This window comes from Lytechinus pictus, chromosome 8 (genome assembly GCF_037042905.1).
Source record: "Lytechinus pictus isolate F3 Inbred chromosome 8, Lp3.0, whole genome shotgun sequence".
NCBI classification, from domain to species: Eukaryota; Metazoa; Echinodermata; class Echinoidea; order Temnopleuroida; family Toxopneustidae; genus Lytechinus; species Lytechinus pictus.
Window position 1 is genome coordinate 6,778,023 of NC_087252.1, and position 19,389 is coordinate 6,797,411.

Consider the following 19,389-nt stretch of genomic DNA (forward strand, 5'->3'; position numbering starts at 1 on the left):
GTTTGTGATATTATATCCATGAAACTGGACATTTTATTATTACCAGGATCAGAATGACTACCTTAATAAGCAATAATTAGTGCGAGCGCAAAACGCGAACCAAAAATGTGTGATATTCCAACCTTAAAAGTGGACATTCTATGCATGTTTTGTTACCAAGAACTGGACGAATACCTTATACCAAATAAAAACTGATGAGGAGCGAGCTTTTTTTTTTTTTTTTTTTTGAAATTTCATGATGGTCATTAACAAGACGCGTATGGAACTAATTACTTCGAGCGAAAAATGCGAGCTAAAAATTTTTATGAACTGTCATAAAGAGGGATTTTAAATAGTTTGTAAAAATTCATATAGAAGTCGTCCTTTACATGCTAATGAAAATGCGCGTAGTGCCAGTTAAAAAGTTTTGACGATCAGACTTGAAAAGGAATGTTTTGAGAACTTCATGGAATACATGAATAGAATAAATACTTCAAAGAATAAATAATGGAAGAATCGATTCGTTGTAGATAGTTTCCCCGTAGTAAATGCGAAAACTCTTTGTAATCTCATAGGGCACAGCTTTTTGAATGTCGAACTTGTGGTAAAGCGCCAACCTCATGAAAATTAAGTCAGAATGCCAGCGTGTTCGAAAAAATACCCATTTCTACATCCCTCGAACTGCCAATTCTCTCTATAAATTGTCAGGGGGTGGTAAAGTGGCACCCAAATAGGAATCTCGCAGTGTGAAATTTTAAGGATGCAGAATTTTCCACTTTTTCTTTTGTGAACGATATTAAAGTTTAACTCGTTATAATCATACGACCGTTGATTACGACGAAAACGACGATGATGACTACGACGATGTCGAAATTAATCATAAAAATGATAATTATGTTTCTGTTTATGGTAACCCCTGTAGGAACTCGATAGGACATTTTTTTTTGCTGGTAAACGCCAAGCTGGTATATAACCAATTACGTAAGAAAAATTTTACGTCTAGGTTAATCAGTCATAGTGGCTGAAGTTATAGACGACATATATTACTCTCGGGTATTTTTTTTATCAAAGTGGAGACAATGGCAGAGTGTGGATTCTAACTGACAACCTTGCGATTATGAGTCCAATTCTCTAGCCACTGGACCACCCTTAAAAGTTTACTTTCTGAAGCCTGTTGCATAAAACTTTTTACCTGATAAAACTCTGGTAAAAACTGAAAACTAAGGTTAGTCTGATTTCCGCCATTGACTTTAGCACAGGGCAAAAACTCCGGTAAAAACAATCTGAGTTTTCTCAGGTAAAAAGTTTTATGCAACGGGCCCCAGGTCAGTATATAAACAAATTACAGCTCGCGCTTCGCACTTGCGTTAATTCTTTAGTAAGATACACATGTTTCTCACGATTACAAAAAATGCTCAGAATGTTTAAGTTAAGGCTTGTTACATGAAATGTCTACTAGTTTGAGCTTGCGATTCGCGCTTTCAACATCTCACAAGGATCATTATTAGTATTATTTTTATTTTTATTACCAGCAGAAGCTGTTATTAAAAATGACATCCCCTCCAATACAAATCCTACTATCTGGAGGTTACTCGCACGCGACCAACCAACATAATCCCCTGCATCCTTAAACCATTTGCTAAAGGCAGCAATTGCTCAGATAAAATCGAAATTAGCCTATGCTTGATCCGGGCGCCTAATATTCTTAATGAAATACATGCTTTTGGCCACAACACACGCATGTATCATCGATCGTTATTACTATCATTGCATAATATCGTGTTATCTTTAATGACAACACCGTGTTTGTTACCAAAATGAATAATTTTCATTTTCGGAAATACGAACCTTATTTAATTTTCGGATTAACGAACCGTATTTCGTTTTCGGATTAACGAACCGTATTTCGTTTTCGGATTAACGAACCTTCGGAATTACGAACCTAATTTCGTTTTCGGATTAACGAACCTTCGGAATTACGAACCTTATTTCGTTGTCGGATTAACGAACCTAGGGAATTACGAACCTTCGGAATTACGAACCTTCGGATATACGAACCTTCGGAATAACCGAACCTTCGGAATTACGAAGCTTCGGAATTACGAATGTATGCGGTCAGAAAGTCACTAAACGTCCGAACTTTTGTCGAGACAAATACTTTGATGGGGACATTTTTGTGTTATCGAATACCAGAGAGAGTCTTTTTAGGAATGGCAAAGGAAGCGTACAGGCTCTTTCATGGGATAGGACGCCCTGGAATTCAAATCAATTATGCGGCTGGTAACGCTGGTTACGCCGTGCATCGCCCTAGCAAATGCTTTTACTGTAACGTGTAAATTTTATTTCTTAGTTCTTTCATTGCGACACTCAGGCGGGTGGTCTCGGGTAAAGGCATGATTATACGTCGGGCCGCAACGGCTGGGAAATGCACAAGTGTTCAATAGATTATAAGATCGAAAGTGGAAACAAATAAATAAAAGTTTGGAGGACTAAAAATCACTGCATTTTAATTTTCATTTTATTGAAAGAAAACTACCTGACCCCATGCATGATTTACGAGTAAATATGAATAAAGTAACTTTGTTTGTGAAATCATGTGCAATTATTACTAGGCGACATGGTTGATTACAAGTCTCCATCTAATTCACCGTGACCATAATGTTTGGGAGGTTTCTCAATAGTACCGGATCCACTTACCTATAATAGATAAAAAGCAAACAGTGCAATGGCCATTGGCCGCTACTGATGATTTATATCTAGTTGTTGATAAATTGACATGCTGATTTTTGAATAGTACTTACTATTGCAATGCCGATTTTGGAAGAACCGAAAAGGCCAGTATTGTCGTCCCCTTGCATCAATGACCCAACTACCCAGTTGATGGTTTCATAGTTGAGAAAAACGAACGACTCTTGACCATCGTGGATAAGCGCTGCCTGGAAAGTATTCATCTTTTTGTGGAATAACGGGATAAAGAAATACAAAGAATGAAATATACATGAATCGATAACCACATTCTTATTTCATTACAGAACTATTTGGTTTAATAATATGTTTTATTCAATCACGTGAAATGATAGAATAACGAGCAAGTGTTTTCGGTATGCAGTTACAGAAATCATAAATATTCTTACTGTTAGTTCGAGTTATTGAATCATTGAACGCATAAAATGCATAAAAAGAAAACGTTCTAAGGAATTCCCTATTCCAGAAGTCACTGACATGTTATATTGATAAAGTATTATAACAAGAGTATAATTAATTTCACAAACTATTCTTATACAAATTATGCACATTTATGAGCATGATGGTTGATTTTTTTTTTTTCGATTCAGCGCAATCGAGGATATGTACAATACGCAACAAGCACCAGGGTGTTTCTTTTTTCAAGAATTGTTTCTTTCCTAAAAGGAAACTTACAGGGTCTTGGTCACCAGCTTGGTTGTAAAATGAGACTTGGTCCCATGTGACGACAATAACTACTTGAGCTTGAAAGTTGACATTGCTCCGGAAGTAATTACGGACGTCTGTCGTAGCTTGATCGAGGGTTGACGTAGTGGTTGAAACGCGATAATATATGTTTCCACCGTCACTAGATATGTCAACGTCTGCCCAAAATGGAAATATTCCGTCAGGGTCCTCGACAACACCGTCCTCGTCCTTTTTTTTACAAGGGATAAAGACACACACGCACACACATTTACTTTTTTCTGTGAAACGTGGTATATATCATTGAATTGATTTAATATTTTTATTTATTTATTTATTCCATTTATTCGATTTAAAACATAAATACGTGGTACAAAGCTCAAAGAACAAAAATGAACATGTTAAAAAATATATATCCCAAAGTTGATAAAATATGATAAAGCAAATAGGCGGCAACAAAATATATGGTCCTTAGAGGTAGCCGTTATGACAAGGTATTTATCCAAATGAACATGTTTACCAAAAAATATATACAGAAGATTACAAAATATGATAGAAGGAAATAGGTGGCAACAAAATATAATTCTAAGAGGTATTCAATTCTGGTTTAAACTCTTTGTGATAACCTACACTTGATTGGCTTTAACATATCTATAAAGTAAAGTTTGCAACACGTCCACGAAATCTTAGAGTGAATTTCTTGTTCCTGCTGGTTTTGGTTCGGTTGAACGCGGATACGAACCAGGAGCCTCAATAGCGCAACTTAAGTCATCAACTACTCGAATAGGACCATATACACTGATATAGGCTCGTAATGCATGATGCAACATTCCGAGTGGTGTAGTATTGTAAAAGACCAAATTAATGATAATTTCTCTTTGTTAATCTATACAAATTAAATTAAACAGTTTATTTTCTGTGATGCCTCACAGGGTATAGTTCAAGACTAGTCATTTATAACACGAAGTCTACAAGATACTTCTCAGTGATTCTTTTTCTTTAGATTTGCTACTCTTCAAGATTTCATTTCATTCTGGGATATTCTCTAAAATGGAAAGCATATTTAGTTTATAATGAAGGATAAACTTACTGCATCGTAGTAAATTGGTAAATTCCTATTTTTAGATATGGTAGACTCCACGTAAATTGCATCCTCAAACGAGATTACCCCATTGTCCCCTATCTATTGAAGAGCAATGTCACAACAATACAAACGTGCAAAAAAGAAGATTAGTTAGGAAATATTTAAGAATCAATATTATCATTATTATTTTTTTTTTGGTTGGGGGGGTGGGTCGATGAATGGAAGCATACAAAGAAACTAAGTTTCGAAAGGCTTTCAGAAAAAATACATACACATGCAAACAATGGAAAATACAATATGTCAGAACAATAGAAAACTATGCAATATAAACTTGATAACTTTCTGCAATAATACCTCTTAAAATTAATAATTTATGAGTATAATTATCTTTGTCTGCGTTCTGCTATACCCCCATTTAGTATTCGGTACATAATCATAATATTTACATTTTGAAATCAGTGATCGTTGAATCTTGAATGAAGCCCAATATTAATGCTAAAAATAAATACTTGGAAAAAATACTGTTTTTCCTCTTAAAAGGAGTAAATCGATCAAGATGCCTTAATTGCGGGTATTTACGTTTTGAAGAAAAATTAATAATAATAATAAATACAATATCAACTTTCTTCAAAATTTGTAAATAAGTACGACAAAAATAATAACATTTATAGGGAGCTTTGTGATGGTGTTTTAAAGCGCACAGATAAATGGCTGACAAATAAACAATTAATCCATTAATAAAAAAAAATCAAGAATAAAAATGGTGCACAAAGATTTTGAATAAACAACATCATTGTATCGTGTTCTTTCTGCTCACTTGAACTTTACTGATACTTTGCGACCCGAATAAGCTTACTTACGTATACTACATTATGGTATTTCCCACCAAAAGGGAAAGCTCTATCTAATGTCACGCGTTCGGCAAAATCGTTTTCTTTTCTGAGAGCGGTGTCGCCATTTCCTGTTCCAAATGGGTATACTAATATGGAAGAAAAAAATATGATAATTGTAAATAAAATATTTCAGTTGTCAACATGTTAAGGGTTAGAAGGGAAATAGGAAATTTGAAATTGGTGATTAAACTTTTTGACATACAAAATGCATTGTTTTGATGTGTTGAATATCGTGAATTTCACTGATGTTCAGATTTAAGCACCAATAAAAGAATGAGAAAACAGAGAAAATGAAGGTTAAAGAGTGAAACATTGTATTATTTTCTAATTATGCCAAAATCTATTCCAAGATAATATGCTTACATGCATGAAAAGGGTCAAAATATTTGATCGCTCGCTTCGCTCGCTATCATCTTTTTAACACCTTTTGGTCCATCCGCCAAATCAGGTGGGTGTTTCATAAAGCTGTTCGTAAAGTTCCGCGCTATTTTACGAAGGACTGAAACAAGTTCTTAGGTCAGCTATATAGCGACATACCAGTCAGCACAAGAAAGGGTAACCAGTACATCTATTTGTAACTTTGTAACTTCAGAACAGCTTTATGAAATACTGACTCAGCCCTTAGAGTTTTTGACTCATTATTTGCACTGCATAATAATATATGAGTCAATTCCAAGACGGCTGCATTCAAAAGCAGTAATTTAACAACACATATTCTCAGTCAAATCAAGGTCAAAGGGAATTCGTCTCGGGAGTCCATTAAGCTGGGTTCACATAGAGGTATACTATTCGGGTATACGGTGCACGTTTTCGAGGGCACGCGAATAGCTTGAATCGAACAATAGGATTTCCTAATACCGGGTCACATGAGAGGGCACTATACGAAAATGCCGTATAGCTGCGTATAGTATAGTATAGTGGGAATCGTACTTGTTCGATTTTCGTGCAGCGTATACAGACGTGGCAGGTGGTGTTCTGAATTTCCCTATAATATATATTGTGTGCGTTGGTTAAATGAGGTAAGTTCAAATGAAATGATTTCTTGGTACTCATTTTATTGGAATTTCCTAGCACATGCCGTCATATTTAAGTTATCCAGCACTTCAGAGTTTATCTCATGCACATGCTGTATGATTTATGTGGGCTCTGCATTTTTCGTTCTGTCTTTTTTTACCTTGAAATGACTGAAGATACAAGGTCAAAAAATGTCCGCAGCGAAGGCTACTTGAGCTATGTTGTTGTGTATCGCTGAGTCATGTTTAATTAATTACTTAATTATTCTTATAATAAGTCGATAATAATGTGGAAATAGATTTCATTCAAGAAAATATTGTTTATAAAATGATTTATTTATTATTTCACTTTTGCTATGATTTCACAGAGCTGGGATGGGGGAGTAGAATCAAGCTCCCCCCCTAAAAATGACGTCATCAAAGCAAAAATAGGAATGATTGATAAAATCAATTAGGCTGATATAGGTTTGAAATCTTAAAATATAAATTTGGAAACATAACTACAGTATAACTACAGTATTTCCAATAACATTCCTCAACCCCCCCCCCCCCCTCCCCAAAAATAAAATTTTAGTTTTTAGTGTGTAAAATCATATGGCTCAAATAAGCCCATCTCGACGGACTGGCTGAACTAACCCCATTAAAAAAAATTATTAAAAGTTGTATTAAATAGAAGTTTAATAATTTGCAGAGGTGACTTCTCTGCTTGAAGTTAGTCCAAAACAAGCTTATTTTCAAATCTTAGTAAGTTATGTAGAAAAAATATGATTTCGTTTTTTTTTTTTTTTTTCACAAATTAACTTAAGCTAGGAAAAAATGTGTTTGTCATATTTATAAGTCCTGGGCCCCGTTGCATAAAACTTTTGCCAGATTTTTTTTACGCTTTTACATAACTTTCACTGCGCCATTATTATGAAAAATAGGATGAGAAAGTTCGTAAATTGAAACCGTAAATGTGATACGAATTCCTGAAGTATATAGCTTCTCTTAACTTCTTGTCCGACGGGGGCAATGTATTATCACCGTTGCCAATTGAATAAAATCAAACCATTATGAAACGACAGTTATTGGATATGAACACATCATAAACGGTCATGATAGTATCCTTATGCGGTATAATTTATAATTTATACAATAATCCCGCTACATTGTACAATTAGTAGGGGGACACAGTATCAAATGTCCCCCTACTATTTTTTCGGTCTTTCATGATGGAAAGAAAGAAATTGAAATAAAACATGTATTTTGGACGAGATGGCCTTACTTACTGGCTGATATCCCCCTTTTTGTTTTTGGCTTGTCACATTTATTTTGGTCGAAATTACCTTACATTTGGGGTGATAGCCTTTTCTTGCTTGTCAAATTTTCCAGCCCCTGGTCCCCCTACATTTGGAGAAAGATTTCCGCCCTTGAGTACGTGGGCCGTATATGAATTTAATTTTGAAGTGTTCTCATAATTATATCGACAAGACAGCTGTCTCAGAGTCACAACCGCTGCAGCTTATCAACGCACGGGGATCACTATGCCTAAACTTGGTACACTTACTTTCTAAAAAATATATTATCTAGAAGATAAGATATTACACCGTGTAATACTAAAATATCAGATTTCATATTTTCAAGCATAATTGAGAAGGTTCGTAGGTGTATAAGTATGGGACCCCAAAACCCCAAGTGATAAAAGTCGCCATCATGTAAGGTTTTGTCTAATTAGTCAAAATAGTTATAAATCAATCGAAATTCGAAATAATGAGATTGTAATCTGAATAAGGTAACCCCTTTTTCCATGATGTCACATTGAAATGTGGATTAGAATGTCTAGAAAGAAGACGAAAAAATCTTTGTATGGAGTTTACTAAATCTTTTTTAAAGTTGAATTAAGAAGGGGGTGAGTTTCCATAAATACGGGTTCCACACACAAAATATAGTATATACCAGTTGTTCAAACAGATAGCATGTCCCCAAAATCATCTGCCTTCTCGATATTTTGCTTTGAAAGTCTATGAAATTAGCCACCTGTCAGAGCCCGAGAGATGAGTGGACAGAAAAATCACTCTGAGTGTGACATCACCGAGGGGAATTTAGTAAAAGAGTTGCCCGGGTGTAATACAGAAATGCTATGCAGACAGATAAAGATGACTTTACAATTTGTTTTCAAAGCAACTCAAATCAAACAAATAGGAATCATATGTACAAATCTTTACTTTCCCTGTAAAAATAAAAACAGTATGAATAACTATCATGAACTCTTAAATCATGATGTAAGATTGCAAACAGTGAGTTATTGAATGATATTTTCACTATTTCTCATTTATTGTATCACGATGTTCCATCAAGTGAGTTGCTGGAAAGTAATTCCGGCGGCTGGCTCAGCTCTGCGCGCGCTGCACGCCTATACAATACACACAACACCCAAGCATTGAGTGTACTGTTAGTGGTCTGGTATGTCGACTCATGACCGTGCAGCGATCCCCTGGCGTTTTTTCTTCTTTTATTTTGTCTTTGACTCCATTTTTATATCCTCTGGATCATTTCCACTCATGGCTCATTCCACAAAACAATCTTGAACCGAGTTGTTTTCTATATTTAATTACGCTAGAGGTCACCGTCACACATACAAACGCAATTCGCAAGTGAGTTGAAGACAGCTGCGCCAGAGCGGGCGGCCGGTCGGCACAAAGCAATTCCGCAACCAACTGTGTTTTTTGCAAGAGCCGCGTCACACGCGGATAAATATGTCATAATAACACATCTGCTACATTTTCGACTGGTGAGAAGATCTCGATCAAATTTCATATTATTCGCTTTGAAATTATTCCTTTAGGGTCTATGGTATCATTCTTAGGGAATTTACATATTTGGAATAATATTACGGCCATAAATATACTTTTAATCATTTCCTCTTTGCAAGTTCTCCGGCTCGCAGATACAACTTCAATCAGTGGCGTAACTACGGGGGGGCATGGGGGGGCACGTGCCCCCCCCCCCCAATCGGCTGGCAAAAAAAAAAAAAAAAAAAAACGGGAGAAAAGGGAGAAAAAGAGGGAGAAGAAAGAAACGTAGGGGGAAAGAAGAATTTATTGTACATTATAATGTTATAATATATTATATGTTGTGTTATATTACATAAGAATTATTTTTTTTTCATAACTTTATGAAACATAATGTGCTCAGGGCCTATTTGTTCATTATTCCTGGTACTAGCATTGTCTGTTTAACGAGATATACTTGTACAATCATGTTGTACCAAAACGTCCTGTTTTCAAGTCAATATGCACCAAATATATACACAACAAAAAAAGTAAGTCCCCCCTTAAACAAACATCAATAATTTCCGAACCAATGCGAGTTTTTAATATATTTTTACATGAGCGTGTAGGTAATTTTATAAGCTACCCTCTGAGTAAAGGTTATGGACGTATTTCACTTCATGCTTCAGTGAGCACCGTCAGAAGGCAAAAATGTCACTTTTCAAAAGTCACAAGCCAAATATCATGACTTTGATTCCATTTTATTGGAACTTATTCCACATTCTCATTATAAAAAATAGTCAGAAGGCTTGTAAAAGGTACTCTCTAAAAGACGATACAACTTTTTTGGCTAAATTTCACGGTTGAATAAACACAAGTCCAAATTTGCTTTAATTTGATTTTTTACACATTTATATCAATAAAAATGATAGAATATGATGACAGTTAGTTTTGGAAGAGTTTCTTCAACAATATTCATCGTTTCACGGTTCAATGAACATTTATTGAAAAAAAAATACGATTTTCAAATATCATAGGCAAGTATTGGTTCATTTTGGGAACTGAAAATGAGATTTTTTCAACTTTTTCGTTATGTTCATGACCAATTAACTTGCTTCAATGATTCAAAGGCGTTTAATTAAATATCCACGCTTGAATGAACATGTGGAATTCGATTAGCTCTTTTTTACGTTATTGGAAAAAATGCAATTTTTTACTATGGATATCTGTCACAAACCTCCTTGCATGGTTCATTTGATTTGATTTTTATGAAAATCCCGATGTTTAATGCATCAGTGAGCACACAATATTCGAAAATTATGCAAATGAGAAGAAAGTTCAAAGCCTTGGCCCCACTCTGTGTCGTATCGAATGGTTATTTTGGTGTGCGCGCCTTTTGTGTTAGTGTTACTCTGAAGCCATGTACGAAGTTTCATGAAATAACTATTGGCAGAAGTAACAAAAACCGTCCATAAAACAAACCCTCCTTTTATATTTGTTAAAATTTTGACTTCGTCTCTCATAGACTTGTGTACATTATGGGTGCACATGTTTAAGAATAAGTAACCCCTTATTCAATATGGTGGAACTTTTTTTCACGGCTGTCTTTAGCAATGTCATTTGGCAGTAATGTTTATCAACCTATGGGCAGAATTCTGTGCGAAAATGAAATCGATTTGTTTATTTATGGATGAGTAAGCACGCATCAAAGTGGGAAAATTTGTATCTTCAATGTCACAGACTCATTTTAAAGGGTAATAAAGTGAATATTGGGGGCAAATTCGGTTTCAAATAAGACTTTTATTGCTATTGTTTTTATCATCCATCATTTCTATCACCACACACTTTCCGAACTTTAAACATTTTCATGGTTGAGCGAGCACATTCGAAAACTTAGGAATGAATACTCTTTATACTGCATAAATGTATTATTTTCCTAACAATTTTTCATGATCAGTTTAATTTATGGACAAATCAGTGGTGGGTCCAGAATTTTTAAATGGGGGAGGGGCCTATAATCGGGGAAGCCACCAACATTTTCAAATTTTAACATGATCTAATAAGTTGTAGAGGATACTACCATAAACCCCTATGATGATTCGTCACAATACAGGGGCCGGGGAAGGTTTTTCGAAGTGGGGGGGGGGGGGGGGGGGGGCTGACCATGCAAAAAATCACAATCGTATGGTCATTCTTACATTTTTGTACATGCTTTTGGAAAAAAGTGGGGGGAGGGGGCTGAAGCTCCTCGCCCAGCCCCCCCCCCCCCCGCTATCAAAATTGTGTGTGGAGTGGCTAAATGATGGATAGTAAAACAGCATAACACCATAAAATTCACCTTAAGACAACATTTGCCCAACTTTGTATTTGCACAATCTGAAAAACGACTCTTGTGACTTTCAAAAATGGTCATTTTTAATTTAATCTTTAATTACTCATGCATGACTCAACCGATCAATCTTATTTTTCCCCAGGAGTTGCTTAATGAGTGTGGAAAACCACCTACGGAATATCATATCTCAAAATAATTCCGTTCAAAAGTTACAGCAATTTGATTTAGGGGGGACTTACTTTTTTTGTTGTGTATATATCATTGCACTTCGAGTTATTATTGTTTTATCTGTTTATGTAGTGACATATGCTTCTTTTCATGACTACTTAAAGTGATAGCCCCATTTTAAGGTCTGTATATAAAAAAATCCTTGTTCGTGTTCGTGCTTACGTTCGAATTAGTGGATTGATGAGATTTGTCTGCTCTTCATGAATTCCTGAAATCGGTCCTTAAAATGTCTCTTTTTCTGATGTAAATATCAAAAATATTTCAGCTCGCGCTTCGCGCTCGCATCATTTGTTTAGTGAAATACGTATGGTCATAGTAGATTCCTACAAACAAGCCTTAGAATGCCCCTCTTCAGATCTGAATTTCCTATATTTTCAGCTCGTACTTTGCGCTACTGAGATGCGTATGATAATCATGATTACTATGACTACAAAAAGCTCTTCATGTGTTTAAATGTGATTCTAACAAAATCAGCAATCGCTTGGCACTCGCATTGGATGACTATGGTGAGATATGTATACTCTTCATGGATTCAAAAAAAGAAATAGTCCTTAAAATGTCTCTGTTTGGGGTCAATATATACAAAATTTTCAGCTCGCGCTTCGCGCTCGCATCATTTTGTACGTGAAGTACGTATGGTCTTTGTAAATTCCTACAAACAAGCCTTAGAATGCTTCTCTTCAGGTCTGAATTTCCTAAATATTTAGCTCGCGCTTCGCGCTCGCAATATTTGATTAGTGAGATGCGTATTCTAATCATGATTACAATGACTAAAGGTGTTTCATGTTTTCTAACAAAATCAGCAAGCGCTTGGCACTCAAATTAGATGAGTATGGTGAGATATGTATTCTCTTATTTGATTTCTAAAAAATAATCCTTAAACTGTCTCTGTTTGGGGTCAATAAATACAAAAATTTCAGCTCGCGCTTCGCGCTCGCATTGTTTGTTTAGCGAGATAGATACGTATTTTTTTTTATTTAATAGCTTATTTTGACCCTTTTTAGGTATGAATTTCAAAAATTTTCAGCTCGCGCTTCGCGCTCGAATCATTTGATCAGTGAGAGACACATTACATATCCGTTTAATGGCACAGTCCTTAAAATGTCTCTATATAAGGTCAATAGGCCTATACCTGGTAATTGAGCGTGCTTTGCGCGCTCACTGAGCGACTCAAAATTTTTGCTGGTGCCCCCCCCCCCCAATGCCGTGACCCACGGTACGCCACTGACTTCAATAGTGCTGTTTATTCCATTATGACTCGTTTTGCCACGGACACAGTCCCGAACGAAAACAAGGCATTAAAATCGTCTAAAATCGCTGCAAAGAAGAACAGTTTTAACAATGTAGGGACATATTATTGACTATATGACTTTGAATAATTATTACTTCCTTTCAATATCGTTCACATAAAATCAATAGCGATAAAATGAAGTTTTGACACAAAAGTAAATATGAAGGCGTACGTGCATAGTACACAAAACGGCACTGCCTTGTTTACTACACCGGGACCGAATACCCCCGGTGATGTGGGTTGTAACGTTGATATTAATGTAAATATCTCAATATTTGGAATCGTCTTCTTAATTCATCTATAACAAACCCTCACTGTAATAACTGGCTACCAATAAAGAAAAAAGTCTCAATCTCATTAAGAAGTGCTCCAAACTTTGCTCAGATAAAATGCAAAACAGATCGTTTTAGAAAAAGTGCAATACCATATTTCATTGATTTACTAGATGATTCATTGATTTAATTATCATCTCAGCAACTTGTGGAGGATTCGTAGATTTATTGATCTTAAGACATGTCACCATGCTGTGCGAGCACTTATTCTTTCTCGGTTAGATTACTGTAATAGTTTATATACTGTTTTGTCAGCTAGAGATAGAAGAAAACTTGAGGTTATTCAGAATCGTGCCGCTCGATTAATTTTTGGCTTTCGATCCCGAACTCATACTACACCCCTACTTAACGAACTCCACTGGCTACCTCTATTCCAACGTATTCAGTTTAAAGTCTGTTTATATGTATACAAAACTCTAAATCATCTAGCACCTGAATATCTTAATAATACCATCAAAGTATACATACCCTCTCGTAATCTTCGTTCAATCACTGACACATGCAGACTTTGCATTCCCGTGTCAAAACTCTCCTCTGCCGAAAAACGGTTTGCTGTAGCAGCTGCCAAGACTTGGAATACTATCCCTCTTTCAATAAGAAATGCTTCCAGTGTTCTTGGCTTCAAATCTTCCCTTAAGACATACCTTTTTCCTCAATAATTAATTTCCCTTTTGATCTTGAATATTGTAGTAATTATTGCAAATGTTAAATTGTTATTCGTACATTGTACGTGGTATGGTTTTTAGCGCCTCTAAATACCCATTATTATTATTATTATTATTAATACTAAATTCTGAAAAAAATTACTTTCATAGCCTTGAAATCAACTCAAAATTTTGCCATTGTTTTAGTCTCCATTTCAATCCAATTTGTATTTGAATTTTTAATTGTCTAATATTCATCACTTTTAATAGTGGATTTTACATAGTTTTTTTCAATTCTATTTTATCATATTTAATGAATTTTTATGTACACTTGCTCTTTAAAAATTATTTATTATCTATGTACATCACAAATACTTACATGTTCCTGTTTAAATTGTAATTGTTGCTTTCACCCATGTATGACTTGTGAACATTTCATTGTAAACATGCTAATTTCAGCCTTCTGGCTGTGCAACATGTATTGTTTTTATACTAAATAAACCATGATTGAATTGAATATAAGCCACATATTTGTACGTGTAAATCATAGAGATTGGTTGTTTGTCATGTCTGTTGTGTTTTTTCATGTATGCTTAGGCAATGAACCAGAAATGGCTAAACCATCTTCAAGATATAAAATAAACGGTGAACATTTTCTAATGTAGTACTTATACAAGAGATCCAGATCATGGCTTAGACTCAGTTTCATTCCAGGGGACAAAGCAATTAAATGAAAAAGCCCCCCCCCCCCCCACCCTCTCTAGTAAACCTCTTCTTTAATTAGTAAACCATCCATTGATGGTATGATATCATGTTTTGTATGTATTTTTAAAGTCATTTGGAATTATGTTCTTCTTGGAACACCAGCTGGTACTGGTCCTAACACTGTGGATATTTAGGCTTATAGTGCATTGTGGGTAACAATGTTATCTGTTTAACCGCAATAGTTCTGGCTACTGACCCATCCTTATAAACAGTACGGATGTCAATTAACCGGCAGGTAAAACATGCATAATGCAGATCGCTCCAGATGCGGTCCCTTTCAAAGTAAAAATTCGTTTCATCTATACATTAAAGTTTCCTTTTTAGCGTTTTTCTCCATGCATAATGCGTACGATAACTTCTTATTAGCTGTATCAACCTTGATTAAAGTGCTTACACGTGTTTTTGGATGTTCATGACGAGTGGATAATGATTCCCTCACCCCATGGTCACAACACCGAAACCGACTCAAGACAGATAGATTTTTTGTTTGTTTTTGTTTAACAAATGTACACATAGTTACCAATAATGCGTGTAGCATTTGCATTTATTTGAATTTAGGATAAAAAGCAGGATCTATGAAATTCCTTCACGGGGATCGAACCCCGTCAGGCGCATAGACCACTCGGGCACGACACCTCAATTAACGTAACGGGAGTGTCGTGGCCGAGTGGTATATCATAGTGAAATAAATGAATAAATAAATATAATTTATTCATTTATTTCACATCTTTATACAGGGTAACCAATTCAGCTACACACGATAAAATCATTATAAACAAATACAAAAAGCTGCTTTGCAATTTGGCCCTGATAATTAAAATACATACAAATTATAATGGTAAATATTCTGTACTTATTATGCAAAATAGACAAGAAATGACACGATCGACTTGAAGTCGTTTTCGTTGGTAGGACTCTACATTCTAGATATTCAAATCTAAGTTCATTCGAGTCATTCCAATCAATACCATGACATTTAAAAACAAATAGGATATTCAGTAGTTTTTTGGCATACATATAGTAATGATCACGCTTTTTTTTCTTTTACTTTGGTAAAAATTACACAGAACCTTTTTTCAGTTTATACTTTCTTAGGTAACTTATAAGGTAGGCAGTGCATAAATAGTAGCCTACTCGATCAATTAAACAACAGATGTAAAACGATATCGTTATACTTACATTCCGAGTTAGCAACCCAAGCTAAGCATGATATTAAAAGAAGGCGGGTACAAAATGAGTTCTTTCTCCTTACAACAATCATGATGGTCATTTAAGATTTCAGAACAGATCCTCAAAAGAGTGAGGCATGGGTTTTAGGTTTCAGGCTAAAATCATCAAAATATTCCTATACGTTGTATCAATTCATTGTGATAACGGTTTCCTGTGTAATGAAAGACCAGATTCCTAAATCGATGGCGCCTTCCAAAAGTAGGCCTATATGTTTCCCCGTAACATGCAGACGATGGGAGATGATTGAAGCATAACCGATCATAACGAATGTGTTTAGAGGGTTAGGCGAAAATGGCGGCAAACATACGCGGAGGTTAGAGGGCAAATAAGCTAGGCACGGCCGTAGTAACTAGATGGCGCTGTCGCGGAAGTGCTCAAAATTTGTACGCAAGCTTCGTTCGCATGTCAATCATTGCAATCGCATGGCGATGCGATATCGTCAAAATTAAGCCCCTGTTAGTGCGGATGAATATGATCTTTTCTCTTTGTGATTGTCCGCCCGTGCGATGAAAAATATTTCATCGTATTGAACAGGACTTTCGCGAGCTACCGATGCCATTTTCGTGCTCCAAATGAAATCTTCCGAAAATAACCATGAAAGTGTCGGTAAGTCAAAAATGTCTTGTGTTGCTCTCAATTCTTACCTTATTTAGTTGTATTTCTTGTAAATTGGGTCTCGAAGGGTTCTTGATTTTCCGTTGATCGTGAAACTTGAATTGATTTCCTTTCTGTGTATTGCAGTGAAATTGCAGCGCGGGGAATCGCAAGGGGCTATAGAGTATTCAGCTCTTACAGGTTCTTTTGTTGTAGGTTCCAGGTTCTAGTAACAGGTGGAATAAACACTTAGCATTCCAAGACCCGCCCGAGGTATATTGATTTTATAGTGCACCTAATTGCTGTGCACAGAGAGAATGATCACTTTCATTTTGTTACTCTTTGAGAGAGGTTGTGTTCTGAGGAGCAAGGAAGAAATGACCCTCAGTTTTTAATTAATTTTTGGAGTTTCCTACCCACAATGGTGGTGAGTCTATTTTATATTTTTATCAGTATATTTCAGCTTAAAAAAGAGAAATTAGAGAAAATAAGAGGTAATTTTGGTCTGAATTTCTAATTCAGATTTTGTTATAATAATTATACCAATCAGTAGCCTGTTTCGGTAACTTTAATATGCATAATTTTACACTGTGAGTTTTAACAATTTCCGACTTCAAATAATTATCACAATTATATTGCAGTGATGGAACGGTTGTATTTTAGTAATTTTCAGAAGTGAATTTATGTCAATTTTCCTAGGATCTATATATTCATGTTGATAAATTAATACTATTCAGATACTCTGTCATTGCTTATTAAATAATAAGAAAGAAATGTATTTATGAAATGATTTATAAAAGTAATTATTGAGATGTTAAGAATTAGGATTTGCCATTTTAGATAATGGGAATTTATTCAATTTTCAGGGTCCTTTGGTCAGGGAGCTGTTACCCATGGACAGCCATTTTAGTCTAAGGCTACATCCATAGAAGCCTTCAGTTTTCGTCAGCCCTAAACCAAGATGACATTTCCTGAATATTCAACCCCGAGTTCAGCTTAGTTTCTTCTCGACGTCATGCGATAGGTCGAAAGCGCCTAGACTTCGGTGACGCCATTCGTCGACAGACTTCGTGGATCTCCGGTAACCTTTGACATTCGTCATTCTACGTCATCGGTTTTCAAGGTCATCGGATAACCGCTACTTCGGTCAACGTGTCATTTTGTTCATCGACATCTTACGGACTGCATCCATGATTAATCAGGGAAGTCATTTAGTTTAATAAACCCGTAATATTGTCCGGACAAATTATTATTTTCCCAATCCAATACTGATATTTTATTTTATTCCAAATCTGAAATTCTATATTGATAAAATCAAACTTTTTTGTTATCTTATGAAAGTCAATATCATTTATACGTGAACTTATGCTATATTTATTGTTGAAATTTCCATGGAAATGAATCGCATTTGGAGCGAAATGATATAGTTGTAATAAACAACTTTAAACCTGAATGATTATTGTGCAGTGCAATTACTTATGTGTACTTTGACTACATCATAGCTCTCTTCAATTTAAAAAAGGATGCTTGGGGTATGTGAGGTTGTTTATGTGATTTGGGGTGATTGGTGATCAAATCTTTAGGTAAACAAAAACCCAGGTTTGATCCTGACAGTCATGTTGAAATTAGACCCTGGACTGGACTCAAAATTAGACCAAGTGTAGTGTAGACAAAATGTAAATTAGACAAAGTGTAGACCAAATGGCAATTTAAAAAAATATAGACAAAATGGTCAAGCCCATTTGGTATAAAGACAAAAATATATATATATAAGTAAAAAAAAATATATAATTAAGTAGGTCATGCTGAAATTAGACCAACTGGACATTTCGCAAAATGAGAATTAGACCAAGTGTAGACCAAATTGCAATTCAGTAGACGCAATGGGTTTAGCCCATTTGCCATTAGACTAAATGAGAAGTGGGCAAACTGCATGTAGACCAAATGAATATATACATATTTCACATTGTGGAACTGCATGATTTAAAGCCAATTTTATATACCAGTATTTGACAAAGTAAAAACATGTAATTATGTAGGTTATGCTGAAATTAGACCAACTGGACATTTCGCTAAATGAGAATTAGACAAATTGTAGTGTAGACAAAATGGCAATTCAGTAGACTAAATGGGTTTAGCTCATTTGGCATTAGACTGAATGACAAGTGGGCAAACTGCATGTAGACCAAATTAACATACACCATGTACATACATTTCACACTTGGGGCTGATATAGAGAGCCGTAGCAGACGACGGAGATGCGTACATGATCTGCGTCCGCAAATAACGTGCACGCATGTATGTACTAACATGAAAAACAGCATATGGGACGATCTTACAAAAAATTGCACATGCGGGGCTATTGGAGAGTCACAGCAGATAACGGCTAGCAGACGCCGATGGGCGCGTGCATTTAGCGAGCACATCGCGATCGTTTTAACTATCGATAGGACGTACAGTGTATAACACCGGTACCGCGATGTCTATGACCATTTCCGGCCCACGTTGGTGCTATGAACTTGCTTTTTTTACAGTTTAAATGAATTTTACGTACGTTTTAAGTGGTTTCACATACTAAATTAGATATTAAGGAATGGTAAATGGGCGAACAATTTTCAATTTTTATGATGATAAGTGTGGGTTGGAGTTGGTTGCTATTTCGGAATGATTTGTTCTTTCTCAAATGTTCTTTCGTCCCTGAACCCAATTTCCTTCCTTTTCCGTTAAAAAAATAAATGTTTTCTTCGTTTTCTTTTCATTTTTCCCTTCCATTTTCCTCCTTTCCTTTTCCCCTTTCTCTTTCCCTTTCTTTCTTTCTTTCTTTC

General features: G+C 35.5%; 1 protein-coding gene across 1 annotated transcript in view; it reads right to left on the reverse strand.

The window, feature by feature from the left end:
* The window catches only part of LOC129267435 (sushi domain-containing protein 2-like), a 31,224-nt gene extending 14,923 nt beyond the window's left edge, over positions 1 to 16,301 (reverse strand). The window contains exons 1-5 of the mRNA XM_064103466.1: positions 15,920 to 16,301; positions 5,353 to 5,471; positions 4,499 to 4,591; positions 3,400 to 3,639; positions 2,781 to 2,930 (exon numbers count right to left, since the gene is read on the reverse strand). Of these exons, the coding sequence (XP_063959536.1) occupies positions 2,781 to 2,930; positions 3,400 to 3,639; positions 4,499 to 4,591; positions 5,353 to 5,471; positions 15,920 to 16,010 (693 nt within the window). The 5' untranslated portion in view covers positions 16,011 to 16,301. The remainder of the gene's footprint in view (positions 1 to 2,780; positions 2,931 to 3,399; positions 3,640 to 4,498; positions 4,592 to 5,352; positions 5,472 to 15,919) is intronic.
* Positions 16,302 to 19,389: the final 3,088 nt, after the last annotated feature.